General features: G+C 50.5%; 1 protein-coding gene across 1 annotated transcript; it reads left to right on the forward strand.

Moving 5' to 3' along the window:
* Positions 1 to 866: 866 nt before the first annotated feature.
* Positions 867 to 11,227, forward strand: INKA2 (inka box actin regulator 2). Its single transcript, XM_035561570.1, has 2 exons — positions 867 to 902; positions 10,256 to 11,227. Exons 1-2 carry the CDS (start codon positions 867 to 869, stop codon positions 11,222 to 11,224), a joined length of 1,005 nt encoding a protein of 334 aa, XP_035417463.1. The 3' UTR covers positions 11,225 to 11,227.
* Positions 11,228 to 14,879: the final 3,652 nt, after the last annotated feature.

The following is a 14,879-nucleotide window of genomic DNA, read 5'->3' on the forward strand; positions in this document are numbered from 1 at the left end:
GCCTTCTGCTGGAAGCGATTAACTTTTTGATAAGGCCATTTCTTTAACATGCTAATATGTTTACTGCCACACGTTCCATGAAGTCTTGGAGGGGTGCAACTTGCCTGCCTCCTCGTTAGGATGTGGAAACCCTGCAACGAATAAAGAGACAGGAAATGACCGATAGTAAAAGAGATGCTGGAAGGATGGATAAATGTTATCTTCAGAGTGTTTCCCAAACATACATGAAAGCCCGGTGCACAAATTTCTCATTTAAGTCGAATTTTTGACATAAAGATCAGCTTTCAAAAACACCACGGCTGAGTTCTACAAAATCCCACCACCAACTATAAAAAGCGTTCTCCTTCAAAAAATAAAGACCTGAAAAGGCAAAGGTTTTAGCAAGTCTTTGTCAATCCCCAAATTTACAAGAAAAGGCAAGTAATAGTCTTTCACCCCAAACCTGAGAACACAAAGTTGCATTTCTCATTCCACCAAAGTATTTCCCACTGCACAACAATTCAGACGAGCCTTTCAGCCGTGCCGGGGGGCTCGGCATCGCTCAGGAAAGAAAGAAAGCGCACAGCAGCCGAGCACAACTCGGCTAAAAGTGCGCCCCCGAGGAACACCGAAAAACTCGAACCGCTCCGAACCCAGCGCGGCTCCAGAGCCTGGCGGCACCCGCGGACCCCCGGGGACCCCCGCGGACCCCGCAGCCCCGGACGAGCCGTCCCATCCCCCCCCAAGGCGCCGCCGGCTGGTGCCGCCCCGCGGGGGCGGGCGGGGGCCGGGGCGAGCCCCCCCCGTCCCGTCCCTCCTTCCCCTCCCCTCCCTCCCCGCCCCGGCTGCACGGGCGGAGCGCTCTCCCGGCGGGGCCGCGCCGGGCCATGGAGCAGCACCTGCGGCGGCTGAGGCAGGAGCTGGTAAGGGCTTGGGGCAGGGCTTGGGGCTGGGGGGACCCCCAGCTGTGCACCCCCCCCCCGTACCCCCCCGGTGCTTGGCGGGGGGCGGCGGCGCGGGGCTCGCTGCGGCCGGGGCCGTGCGGGCAGCCGTCGGTGCGAGGGGGGCTGCTTGAACCGGGGAGGGGGGGGGGGGGAAAGAAACCAACCCCCCCCCCTCGATGTCCGCAAAGATCGGCGATCAGAGAAATCAAAGAAGCGTTTGCGGCAGCCTCCGGCAGGAGTCAGTTGCGGGATGGCGACGATGCGAGGGGAGCGTGCGCTCGCCCAGCAGCGCCGGGGCAGCCCCCGGGGACCTCGGCGCGCTCCCGGCTGCAGGGGGGGGCACGGCGGGGAGCCCCCATCACCGCTCCCCCCACACACAGCCGGGGGAAGCAAAAGGAGGGGCCGGGGCGCACCAACGGGCCGAGGGGCTTCGGGATGCGAGCAGCCCCGCCCCCCCCCCCCCCCCCCCCCGCCTGAGCACTTCGCAGGACGCAGATTTCAGGCGGTGTTTGTGCTGCCGGAGCTGGGGGCCAGGCTTACCTGCCGTGTCCCGTCCTGCTGCGGTGTCCCCGTCCTGCTGCGGCACGGGGCTCGGCTCGCCTTTGTCACCGCCAGGTCGGAGCTGGGCAGGACGCGAGCCCCGGCGGTGCCCGGGCTCCTGCGGGGCTGGCAGGCTCCCAGGTGGGCAGGGGGCTTTGCTCCGAAAAACCTGGCAGCAGCCGGTGACACTTCACCTGGTGGCGTTACCGATGTTTCCCAAGCAAACAGAGCGGCTGGAGTACAAACTAAAACAAAGAGCGCGAGAGGCACTGGCGTGCTGCGCGCTGGGTGCAGTGAATGAAATGCAAATTGTGACACGAGACGTGCACGCTGTAACCTGGAAGGCCTTTAAAATCTGAACAAGTTGGAGGGTGAGGTGGATAAAACGAGTCACTCTCAAAAGAGTGTGCGTAGAATAAGGTTACTAAATCTGTTTTTTGTCTTATTAATAATTAGTCTCATTATCTGAGCAGTATTTTATATAGAAGCCTGAACATTGCACCTTTGGCTTGTGATTCAGAAACATGCCTGTTTTGCAGAGCACAACATGACATCTGGGTGGTTGGAATATACTTGAAGACAGATCCCTGACACTTAACGTGAAAAGCAAAAAATACCAGAAATGAGAAAATTCTGGTTTTATTCATGCCCCTGCTATAGTGCAGTAATAGATTATTTTTAACTGTAAAAATGCCAATTTTTATTATGTTAATAAACCAGGGCCTTAGCCTGGCAAAGATTTATGCAGACGCTTGGCTTAAACTGGGAAGGGACATTTATCACCTTCAGTAGGACCAGTCGTGACTTAACTGAAAGTAGCCCCATCTTCATATGCTTGGTTTTAAACAGTCACGTTCTTTCCTCCTCTCAGCCTCCCCCCTCCAAATTACCCTTACTTAAAAACGTATTTCAACAACAAGTTCTCAGGATACTGATGTGCAGCTTTGGAGTTGCTCAGAGCGCTGGAGGCGCTCCGAGAGCGCGGCTTTCATCGGCAGCTTGGGGAGCTGCAGTTGCATTTACTGAGGGCAGGAGGTCTGTATTAATTACAATAAGTATAAGCGATATCCTCGGCAATAACAGCTTTTAAAAATCAATACTGTCAAGATAGTCTGGAATTAAAATAGATTAATGTTTCTTTAAAGACCAGCCAGCAGTGCAGGAGACAGCTGGAGCCATCTGCCCTGAATGGTGAGTGGGAACCGAGCCTCTTGACCCTGCCTTCCTTGCCACTTTCTTCATTACTTGGCAGGGCATGCCTCCAGATGTTAAATGCACCAGAACCAAGAATCATGCAGGAGGAATGGTGGGAAGGACTCGGTCTGTTTGCTCTGCCAGACAGAGGCAACAAGCTGCCCCTGTGCACTTAAACGGGAGCCCTGTGCCCAGCTCCAGGGCATCACACTGAGCGCAGAAACACAGAGATTTGCCTTCTGTTCATGGAGCAGCTCTGGTCAGTACAATGCGAAGGCTGGAAGCCACCTGGTCTGCAAAAGTTTAGGTTGCTTCAGTTTCAACTGCAGCCTTTGGCTGGTTTTGAGGACTCTAAAAAAAAACAAAAAAAAACCAACCAAACAAAAAAAACCAAGCGGATGTTGGCACAGCTCCCAGTTCACAAGGAAAGGTTATCTGCAAGTGCAACTCAATCCCCCATCAGTGTGGGATTCGAGGATTCCAGCTCTGATTTTTCTTGTTCCTGTTTTATGTATTAAAACCATATTTAAGTAATTGTGTGCTTGGCTCAGGCTGCTGGTGTACCCAGACATTTCAACACACAGCCTGTGGATTGAGATCACGCCGGGCTTTGCCAGGCAAGTCACAGATGAGCGTGGGTCTGGGCATGCTTACACCAGCCTCCGTGTCAGCCTCTGGGAAGGCTCTGCCAGGCCTCTCACGATGGCTCCCAGAGATAAATTTGGCCCATTTCACTCAATGAGAGCGTACATATTCCCATTGCATGTTTTCCATTGTAAGCTGATAGTTTCTGGCATGTGTGGTGTCCCTTTGATTGGAATTCATTCAGAAGCTTCCACATGCAAATGTTTTAAAGCCAGGAGAGTCTCAGCTGACACAGCCATTCATCATAGCCGGGCATGCGACCCAAGCACAGCACAGGGTCGGATCCGTTTCCGAAGCTGGGGTCCTTGTCCCGGCACTGACACCCGTGTCCGGGGCAGCCCTGGACCAGCCGTGTCTGCTCTCTGCTCCTCAGTCTCTTGACATATAAAACACAGACCTTGTCCACCTCCTCCTAAAGCCCCTGGAGATTTAGGGATGTGAGAATATGCAGGGCTGGTTTGTAGGCCTGGCACAGAGTAAACTGTTCTTCTCCACTCATTGTCATCTGTCCTTTATACGGCAATTGTGAAATGTGCCACAGCACTCACACATCTTCCCTTAAGACAGTTAACTCAGTGCTGTGAGTCCTTTTGACTATCAGCTGGACTCCGAGTCTGCAAACATCCTTCTGAGGCACAGAAATATTATCTTTGCTTTCTGAGTTACAGAATATTATCTCAGCTGAAAGATCAGATTTAACAAGAATTGTCTTGCTCGGGGATTAGGAGAGAGGAATTTCATTTCCGTGTCTCATGCTGTAGATGGCATTACCTCTGTAAACTTTCTGACAGGGGGATTGTTTGCATTTATACATAGTAACATCAGCAGAGTACAATGGGATTGAGGTTTAAAGGCTCCTCTACCAGAAGAATAAATCGCTTGTCTTTATCTAGGTAGGGGCTGGTGAGTCCATGGGGCAGATTTATCTTGCACTTAGGGTTTGCATGGCTGTCGGGGTGAGGGGTCGCAATCAAGTTAGCCATAGCTGTGACTTCACTTTGAACACTTTGATTTTTCTTGAGGTATCCAGGATATTTCTGGGCTTTCTGCTGCCTTTCTCCCCCTCTAAAAGGACAAGTATTAAAGTAGATACTTAAAACAAAAAACACCACTCCAACTTGAAATTCTGAATGTTCTCCTGCACATTCATCATAAATACATCAAATTACTGAGTTTGATAGAGTCTGACTCCCTTCTCGTATTATGTTCTGGTAGACAATGTTTCTTGCTATGAATATCTTACAGGAATAGAACATTTGGTCTGACTGAAAAATGCAGCTAATTATTTTTACTGTCTCACACTGGGTCCTATTCCAGTAACTGTGTCATGCTGGAAAAGGATTCTCTGTACTTTCATTAGTGCTATTTCAGGAGCAGCTCTTGTGGTCTGCAGTAGACGGGGCATAAGCGACAGAGTCAAGGGCTGACATCGCTGCTCACAACTGCAGCAGGTGGAAACGTGCAGCATGCAGCTTCGTTTTTATCTGCTGATGAGTTGATCCCCTTAAGGGGGGCTTTTCCCATTGCTGCTGGGATGGCATTGGAAAACTTGCGTAGTTATTGCAGATCTTTCCTTGGCTTTGCCTTGAGGGAGGGCACAAAGCAGAAGCTTGGCAGCAGAATTCCTGTTACACAGAATGTGGGGGAGAGAAAAAGCAATTACGGGCCTTGTCCATTTGTTTATTTCCAGAGAAGATTTCTGAAGATGAAAACTGGGCATTTCTTTTTAATCACAGCTGCACACATTCAGGAATTTTTATGACCAGATACCCCAATGCAGGCAGGCCACTTGGCTGAAAACTGACATTTTTAACTATCTTCTTCAATGGACAGTCTGTACACTGAGGCTTACAGTCTTCCTCAGCCCTGTGTTGAGAAGTCTGAAGGCCAGAGTTCTTTTTTGATTATTTACTGGCTGTAGAGAATTGATTTTATTTGCCTTTAAATGTGTGTGATTGGGAAGCACAGAACAACAACACCGCAATTGAAAGGAAGGAAACAGAGTAAGGAAGATAGTTAATCGAGTGATGTGAACTGCGTCTTTCACGGTTAACATCTGCTTGAGAGCCATTTATCCCACTGGGAAATTCTTCAGTAAAGTTTCAGCATCCTTCCTCTTTGAGATAAATTGTGAGTTCACACTTAACATCCTAATTTGCTCCTAAAATATTCTGGGAAGACAAGAGGTTAAAAAAAAAAAAGACTTGAAATCCTAGTGATAAAATTCCAGGACAGAAAGACCATCGCAGGCCCATGGCATCCAGGGAAAGCGAAGCAGGGCATGACATCGAGCTAGCAGGAAGCTCCCTGCGAGCACTGCAGAGCTGTGCCCAGCTACAGTTGCAGGCTTGCTGAAGATTAATCTACTTAGTGACCCAAAGGAAAACACAGAAACAATATGATCAGCTCAGCATTTCTAAAATAATTTTGGTCTCTATTAGGTCATCCTCTTTAAATACCAATTGTTTGTGCCTGGTTCTGTTGCCTACCAGCACTATTATTACGAATTGCTATTTGCCGTTTGCTCTTTCCTGTCCCCTTAGCAATAACTTCCTCTCGTTGCGCTGCTTTACCTAGGAGCTGGACATCTGTCTTCCTCCCTGCTGCGAGGGGCAGGCTCAGAGCTCTTCTTCCCAGCTCTGTGCTCAGCTGCAAGCTGCGATGCGTTTGCTGGGTTTTCTCTTTTCTCTGGTCAGCACCAGAAACTGCCGCGGTCCTGGGCAGGCCAGATGTGCGGATGGGCTGGGAACAAAACCAGCTGTGGCCTGAGGGAATTGAGCAGAACTGAATTCTGAAAACTTGGTGAATTTAGATGCTAATAGGAAAAAGTTTGTTCCCAGAGTGAGCTTAAAAAGTCCTTTATTTACGAGTGAAATGGCAAGTGAAATCTCCCTTATTTGTATGTCTCAAGTATATGGCTTTGAGTTTGATAAAATGCCAGTAAGTGCTAGAGGATGTTCCTTGGGGCAGGTTGTCCTCCTGTTGTGTTAATCGGTGGAGGAATCACTGATTTATAAGCTGTGAAAACTGGTTGGGGTTGTTGCTCGGGGAATAAGTATTTTGAGGAAATGATTAAAAAGGTATAACTTTCAAATTAATTGATGCCTTTGCCATCCAAAATGGTAGATTTTCAATGTAAAAAAAAAACCCTGAACACATCTGAGTGTTGCCAGTTTTGCAAGACACTCATCATATTTTTTCCCCTACATCGGATATGCCTTGGTGATCACCTCAGAGTGCTTGGAAAGCTCTCAAACTTTGCACTTCAGTCTCCAATGTTCAAGGTGACTGGTTTAACTGAGCTTTAGAGAAGCATTTAGCCAAAGCTGCCTTGTTCGTGTCTTCACAGGCGGATTGATCAGGAGGCAATGCCTTCCTGCTGGAGGAGGACACGTTTAACAGCTCCCACTGAACCAGGGCCTGGGCGCCACAGCCACGCTCAGCCCTGTATTCTTGCTGTGTAAGACATCTGTGTCGGGCTGTGCAGAGCTAGACTAAAACTTTTTCGTGCTCATTTTTAGGAACTAACAAAGTCTCAGAAATGATGCGATTTAATCCAATTTTAACTGAAATCTGAATGTCCGTCATAGTTCTAATTTGTCTTTTGTTGGGGACAAAGGTGCCGAACAACTATTTGTATGGAAGCACGAGAGCCTCAGATTAGGCACCCCAAGTCCCTTGAACGGCTGGCTGACCTGTGCTCCCCAAGCAGGGGCCAGCAGGTAGCAGAAAGGAGGATGCTGATGGGTGAGGTCCATGCCAGAGCTGACATTTTGCAGGGAACACCACTTCCCGTGCCCTGCTCTCCAGGGCAAGTGAGCACCAGGGCTGGTTTGGCAACAGATTTGGGATTCGCAGCTCGCAAGCACAGAAGACAGAACATCTCCTGATGCCCCGTGGTGGCCAGGTTACATAAAGTCACTTGCATAACCTCAGCAAGTGCAGTCAGGGTCTCTCTCTATGCCAAATTAAGGCTCTCTGGGGTTTATCTCGCATTCACGCTCTGTTTGAAATTGGGCTTTCGTTCTCCGCAAATCCCAGCTCCTTCTACACCAAGTGCCTGACCACAGAGCTCGCAGGGCTGCAGGGGTTCTCTGCTTGGCCTCGTGTTCCCATCACCTTGCAGCCAGAGCATCTGCTTGACTTCCAGCCCAATCTGCTGCATTAGTTGCAGAAACTTTCCTTCTAGCATCCCAGAGAACTTAATCTTGAACCTTGGCCAGGGTGGTGGTCTCAGATATGGGGGGAAGCTTGTTCCTTTTGTCAGCAGTTAAAGCCTGGAGAGTCTCAGAGAAGCCAGAGTGAACTTGGGAGGAAGGGTTTCTTCTTGGCAAACAGGAGAATGGCTGTTAGACACAAAAGAAGAAACTTTTTTTCCAGAGCTCTCTCTCCATGGCAAGTATTCTTAATTACCACAGAGTAATTACGAGTGGATGAAATCCAAGCCCCTGCAGACTGTTTGGTCACCAGTCAGTGACTTCACTTCGGGCTGGGTTTCATTCACACTCTTCAGTCCATGAAAGACCAAGCTAATGCCACGAATAGCAAAAGATAAAGCAGGTTTTTCTTGGAATGGTTTTTGTTTGTTTTTTCAACTTCCACAACCTGAAGCTTTAACAAGCATAATTAAGCAGAGCTAAAAGCCTCTTCCCAGCACCTTCCCAGCCCTTCTGCTGATGGTGGGGTGGATTTGCATTGCTGGGGGACACCAAGGCCATCTCAGCCAGAGGCGAGCTGCTGGGACAGGTCCTGCCCCGCACTGCTGGGCAGCAGGTGAGGAGCACCCAAACCTCAGCATCACTTACAGGAAAGCATCTCCACTGCTTTTCCAGTGCCTTGGCTCCCCAGACTGGTGCTGGCTCAGCAGAACCAGCTCGTTCATTCCGGTTCACTTCTGAGCGCAAGGGGAGCGCCAGAATCTGGGTGTTCGGGGCTCAGACCTCTCACTGGGGGGAGGCTGGGTCCGTCTGCAAGAAACGAGCACGCGGATGATAAACACTGCCCATGAAATATTAATGCTTAATAGAGCCTTGCCGGATGAGGCATGCATTGTAATGATACCACCCATCAGGGGGGAGTTAATTGAATCAATGAGGTGAACAGCGGAGCCGCCCAGCATATGTTGGGGTTGCAGTCAGCCCGGGCGGTGCAGGGGGACCCGTGTCACTCTGCACAGCGTGGCTGTGCCGCTGCACCCGCCAGGGGATTTGAGGGGAAGTGGCCAATGAGGGGCCGAGCCAGCTCCAAATCCAGCTTTTTGCAAAGCCCCAGATAAAACAGACTTCCATTAATAAGGCGAGAAAGGTTAGGACGAGGAGCATTACCGCAAATCTGGAGAGGTAAGGTGATAGTTTTGTCTGAAGCTTGTAGAACATATGGCCTCCGCTTTTGTACTGGTAACCCAAGAGCTGTGTTAGTCTGGAAGTGGGGCATTATTTGCATATCTGCAGAAGCAGAGGTTTATTTGCTGATGTTAAAAAATTAGATAGCTGGCGACAGTTGATAGCACAATCGTGAAGTTGGCAGAGTTTTTCTGAATCTCCACAGCTAGCGCATTTGTTCTGGGCGGTAAATAAGTTTCTTGGGAGGGAAGCTCTGAAAAATCATTGGAGTCTCCATGCTAATTTTAGGCTTGGGGTTATGAAATAGAGATAGGGGTTTGTGGTCAGAAACTGTTGTGAAGCTTTCCACTTTCAGAGCTAGGTTGTAACAGAGAATCAAGTTTTTTGATGACTGCTCTGCTGCACGGCTCAGATATAAGCACAGAAATGGAAATAGAGCAAATAATTAAACTAATTTAGCAAAAATGAAGTAAAAAAGTAAAGCTTCGTAAAGTAAAGCTGAACAACAGATGCATCTCTCCTTTTTCATATTAAACTTAAAGATCTATTGCTGTACAAAAAAGTGATGAGCCTTTTAAACTGTTTTTGACAGTACAGGCTAAAGCTGTTCCTAGACAGTGGTAATCTCTTCTGCAAGCCACCTTATATCAGTGCAACGCCTTCACCTCCAGCCCTGCCATCCCCTGCTGTTCTTCCCTCTCTCCTTCCCATTCCCCTCCCCACTAGAAGTGGCAGCTGTTGGAAAGTACAGCCTGCTTGTTTTATGGTGCCGCTTCGGGAATATGATCCAGATCCTACATACAGAAGAGAAAGCAACATAGCAAAAGAGAAGAGGGGAATTTAGCAGCTCTGGAAAATACCTTGTGTTTTTCAAGTCTAACATAGAAGGTTAAATCTGTATAGCAAATTTCAGGGATAAAGCAGAAATGCTGCTGATGGTCTTAGCTGGGAAATCAAAGAGATCGCTGTTGTGCTGTAAATAAGTTTAGAGTTTGTTGGTTGTTCTGTACAAGATTTCAAGTGCATTGACATTTTGATTATCCTCCAGTGATAGATGTAATGAGAGTATTAAAATCTGAAGATATATTGTGAAGTAATGTGATCCTTATTAGAGTTGATTTTTAATTTAGTTTAGCATTTCAGGTAAAGAAGCACAGTTCTCAGTGGAAGGCACGGTCTCCTCATTATTCTGACTCCCAGTTTCAGTTTGTTACTCAGGACAAGGGGAACAAAAGCAGTGGAACACACTTAAACTGGAGACAGCCAAAACCATTCATAGTTATACACCTTGGGTTTCTGCCAAGCAATTAATGGGAACTCAAACTATTTTTGTTGTCAGGTCAAAAAACATCCACTACTTGTCAGCTTGTCTTATTCCTAGAGGGTCCAGATTATTTTTAAACCATTTAAAACCCTTAGAGAATTTGAGAAATATCCAGTTGCCGTTCCATGAAATGGATGTGGTAGAGGTATGCTGCATGTCAGATGCGATAAGGGGGGCGGCCACATGTCAGACGAGCTGCAAGCCCAGCTCTCCTGCCCCTCAGTCCGAGCCTCCTTGCCCTCTCTGCTCCCCAGACACTGACTCGGTGCCTGCTTCTTCCCCCGCAGCTGTCCATGAAGGAGGTGGGAGACGGGCTGCATGAGCAGATGAACTGCATGATGGGTGCGCTGCAGGAGCTGAAGCTCCTCCAGGTCCAGACAGCGTTGGAGCAGCTGGAGATCTCGGGGAGCCGAAGCACCAGCACAGAGCAGCGCCAGTGCTGCCGGAGCAGTGGAGCAGGGCCACGGGGCCGGGCAGCAGCAGAGGGCTGCAGCCCCACATCCCTCACATGCGTGGTGCCACAGCCGGCCAGCTTGCCCCATCCCACTGTGCTCCCAGAGAGCGGCCACCTCGGGGACACCTCTTCCTACTCCTCCTCCTCAAGCACCTGTGGCAAGGTTGCCTCCCACACACAGGCACCTTCCTCAGCCCCAGCCAGAGCAGAGCGCGTCCACCTGAGGACATTCGAGCCCAGCAGCCAGGGCATGGCTGGGGGGTGGCCGACATGCCAGGAGTGCCCGGGGTGTGATGACGGCCACGACTGGACGTCCTCCCTGATGTCCCAGAGCAGGAACCGGCAGCCTCTGGTCCTGGGGGATAACATCTTCGCAGACCTGGTTGGGAACTGGTTGGATCTGCCAGAGCTAGACAAGAAGGGGGAGAAGAGCGAGGCCTCCCTGTCTGCCAGCAGGTCCCAGGAGCTCTGCAGGAAGTTCTCCCTCACAGCCAACATCTTCAAGAAGTTCCTGAGGAGCGTTCGGCCAGACCGAGATAGGCTTCTCAAGGAAAAACCTTGCTGGCTACCGCCTGAAGACAAACAACCTGATATTTCCAAAAGACCCAAAAAGATGAACAAACTCAAGGGGACATTTTACTTCCCACTTCATGGGAACATCCAGAACCACCACAACAAAGTGGAGAGGTGCCTGAAGGTAGAAGGTAGTATCAAGAAACCCAAAACTGGCACCAAGAAAGTCCACGATACCATAGACTATACCCAGTCTGGGTTTGATATCAACACAGCCGTTTGGGTCTGAGTTTGTCAGTGTCCCCCGCTCTGCCAAGCATTTCTTGCACCAGGGAGGAGCTGAGGCCATGCACTTCTCAGGAGCCCCCTGAGCTCTCAGCCAAGACCGAGAGGTCTCTGCAAAGCATGCCATGCCATGGCTCCAGTCACCTGCACATGGCATCTCCCATTGAGCTGCAGCTTCAGGCACAGCCCGAGCAGCAGCTGGCACAGCCCCACACACTGAGGCAGCCCATGGGGACTGATGTTTGCAGAAATAATCAGAACTGTTGGCAGCTTTTAGGGGGAGCGGTGCCACAGATAGCGGCTCCTGGAGTCTGCCTTGTGACAGCGCCTTCAGGCCTATTCAGGTCATCTCCGGTTACAATAGCTGCAGCACAACATTCACTGTGTGCATGTGAGTGTGCAAATACATAGTTTTTTTTTTTTTTTTTTTTTTTTTTTAATAATTCTACTGCTTGTGTGCACTTAAAACTGGGTTATAAACCTGGCAATTCTAGCAGTGATCCTGAAGGACTAGTTCTTCACATCTGATGGCAGATTAAGTGCTGCCATCTTCTAAATTCAAAGAATTGCTACATGCAGGTGTTGAATCCCAGCTCTGTTGCATTTCAGCTGTTTCTCATCCCCCCAAGCTGCATCTCCATTGTGCTCATAGCACCTCTCCTTCCCCCTCCTGCTAAATCAGTGGGACTGGAGGTTCCTTCCATGGACATCTGTGACACTTGGAAACTTCAGCTGCTTTCGCCTCTCTCTCCATGCCCTTCTCCCCAGGGCTCATATTGAGATACAGCATTGCCACAGATGTTTATTGTTAACTTTGCACTGTGACACAGAATTGCAAGAGATGTTTGTTGTTGTTTCCCGTGCTGTTGTGTACAAACCTTGTCCTGAAAGAACCAAGTTCTTCAGCATCCAGCTCTCCAAGAGCTACAAATAAAGCAGCATTGTCCTTGTGTGCTGTGAAGCAGTTTGTGTCCTGGTGCCAGCATCCAGCCCTGCGTCCATCAGCCTTTTCTCCCCTGCAGAATCTTCTGGGTCAGCACTGCCCCAAGAACCGAAACCGCAGCACTCAGATGCCCACAGGGGTGCTTCAGCCCGGTCCTGGCCAGTGGCTGGGGGCTTGGGGCCAGGCCCCATCTGGCTCCATTGCAAGGAGAGCACAAGTCCTCAGCAGGGGGATATCCCGGGGGGCTGCTGCTGTCATTCCTAGGGCTCAGCACATCCTGCACAGCAGCATTAGGTTGCAAAAACCTGCTCTGCTCACTCCAAGTTTAGGAAGGGCTTGTGGGTGAGCAGCAGCATTGTTTTTTTAAACATGCAATTCTATTCATGTTTTAGCTTCCCAGGACAGAGAGGCCAGTGGAGCAGAGGCATGGAGGGAGAATTTCTCCACCCTCAGAAATTAAATATAGGCACAAGACAAGCCCTGTTTCTGCCCATACAAGGAGAGAAGAGTGGGTCAGCATCTGACAGCTATGCTCAGCACTTTTTCAGGAACCTGAGCTGGAAGCAAGCTTTTGTTTTCCTTCCTCACAGGCTCTAGCTCTGGGTGCTTTTGCTTTCTCTCCATTTCTCTGAATGCTGAAAGTGCTGAAAGGCTGTTTGGGGCACTGTTTTCCTCCTCTTTTATCAGGACTTCATCCTGTTTGTTACAAAGGCACCCTCCCAGCTCCCACCAGCCCTTTCTGTAGGATCAGCAAAGAGGAGAAAGAGCTTTCTATAAGCAGCAGCACAACAGAGCAGCAGCTCTTTCCTGCACCAACAGCTGAATCCCCCCACCCCCTTTTTCCTTGGTTAAGGAGGGCAACTGCTCCCTCCACGCTCACTAAGGGACCCACCACAGCTCACAGGCTGACACCACAGCATACACTGCCCCAACCAGGGTCCCAGCACCACAGCCACAGGGCCCCCACAGCCCAGGCAGAAGCAAGCAAGCCAGCCAGCCAGCCAGCCAGCCCACCTGCCCTGCCCTGCCCTGCCCTGCCCTGCCCAACCCCAAGGCCCCACACCCACCCCCAAATCAAGTCCTGGCCGTACCTATCTGGCTCCACATGCTGAGCCCCACACAGAGGTGCTGAGTAGGAGTCCCAGGAGCTGATTATACCCCCTGGCCTGATTGTGCCTTTTTAAGCTGGGCACGGGCATTGCCCTCAGCTGGGATGAGTGCAGGAGGAGCCCCAGCTGAGCACAGCGGCAGGGCAGGGGGTTTGCACAGCTGTGGGCACTCGGGCGGTTGTTTTCCTCCCTGCAAGGCTTTTCCTTTGCTAAGACAATACCTGCTGCACGGGGATTTAAAATGGTGCAATTACATGGGATGCAGTGAGAGCTGGAGCCTAAAATGTGCATTTGGAAACCACTTGGTGGGAAAAGCAATGTCTGGGATTTGCCCCAATTTCCCCTTGTGCAGCCCCTCCTTCACCCGTGGCTGGGGCTCAGAAGACAAACAGCCTGTGTGGCTGCTGGGCATCTCAGGGGTTATAAATGACCAGCTATGCCAAAACATGTGCTGTCTTGCAAATATTTGACACCCACCCCCCAGCAGCTGCTGGCAGCACCGCTCCCTGTCGATGCGGTCTCACACGGAGCCAGCGGGACGCTTCTCTTGGGAGCAAGCACTTGTGGCCCCGCGCTGCAGCAGCTGCCACAGCCCCGCGCTGTGCCAGCCGCATGGCACCGGCCACAGGCACCCTCGGGCCCCCGTCCGCGCCCTCAAAGCGCCTGGCTCTGAAACCAGACCTTTCTTTCCCTGCTCGGAGGAAACGCTATTGTTTCCAGTCCCGCGTGGACAGGGCAGTTCTTGGCCCAGCAGCCGCCCACGCGTTCCTTTCCCACCCAACCCAATGCCCCCGCTGCAGCCGGTGCTGCCATCTCTGTGCCCGCACCCTCCGAACTCCCGGCAGCGGGGTGGGACTGGCTACAGCGGGTCAGTGCCAAGGGGCTCGGGGTGACCACTGTGCCCGCTGCTGCGTGCCCTGCTCCTGCCTGCAGCCGCCGGCGGGACCACGTCAGCCCTGGGCCAGGCTGCAGGACGGCCCAGGGGGCTGGGAGGTCACGTTCGCTTTGTTTCTCCTGCTCTCGAAGGAGCAGAGACCCTCCAGGGAGCTTCACACAGACAGCCGACCAAGCGCTCAGCATAGCTTCGAATGTGTTTATGTTCCCTCTGCCTCCTAAATGTGTCTTCAAAGGCTATCTTGTGCTGAAATAGGATTTTCCAAGGTGTTTACAGTGATAAATTCAGTGTGCTCTAGGCTTCAAAAAGCCACTTGAGAATTGCAAGTAAATGTAGCTGGATCTCCATGTTCTTGGGAGAAAAAATATTTAATTAATATTCTTTAAGAGGCATTCAAACAATAAAGACTATCAGCCAAGCCAGTCATCCTACCTCGTTTTGTCTCCAGAGCAGGATTTGCTAATAGATGTGGGTAGAATTTGTGAATTACCATTTCACTTCTCCAGGGACTTTTCCTGAAATTATAATGGCTTTTTCTCCTCTTTTTTCATGAAACTGCCATGAAATAGTTCCCCATTATTAAGTATGAGACCTACCTAATTAGCACGATGACAGTCTTTAATGAGGCCCTAGCTGTGTTCTGCATGTTTGATAGGTGTGGTTAATACCAAACACTGTGCAATAATTACAGAGAGACGTTCCCCCATGAACC

Source organism: Cygnus atratus, chromosome 24 (assembly GCF_013377495.2).
Source record: "Cygnus atratus isolate AKBS03 ecotype Queensland, Australia chromosome 24, CAtr_DNAZoo_HiC_assembly, whole genome shotgun sequence".
Taxonomy (NCBI): domain Eukaryota; kingdom Metazoa; phylum Chordata; class Aves; order Anseriformes; family Anatidae; genus Cygnus; species Cygnus atratus.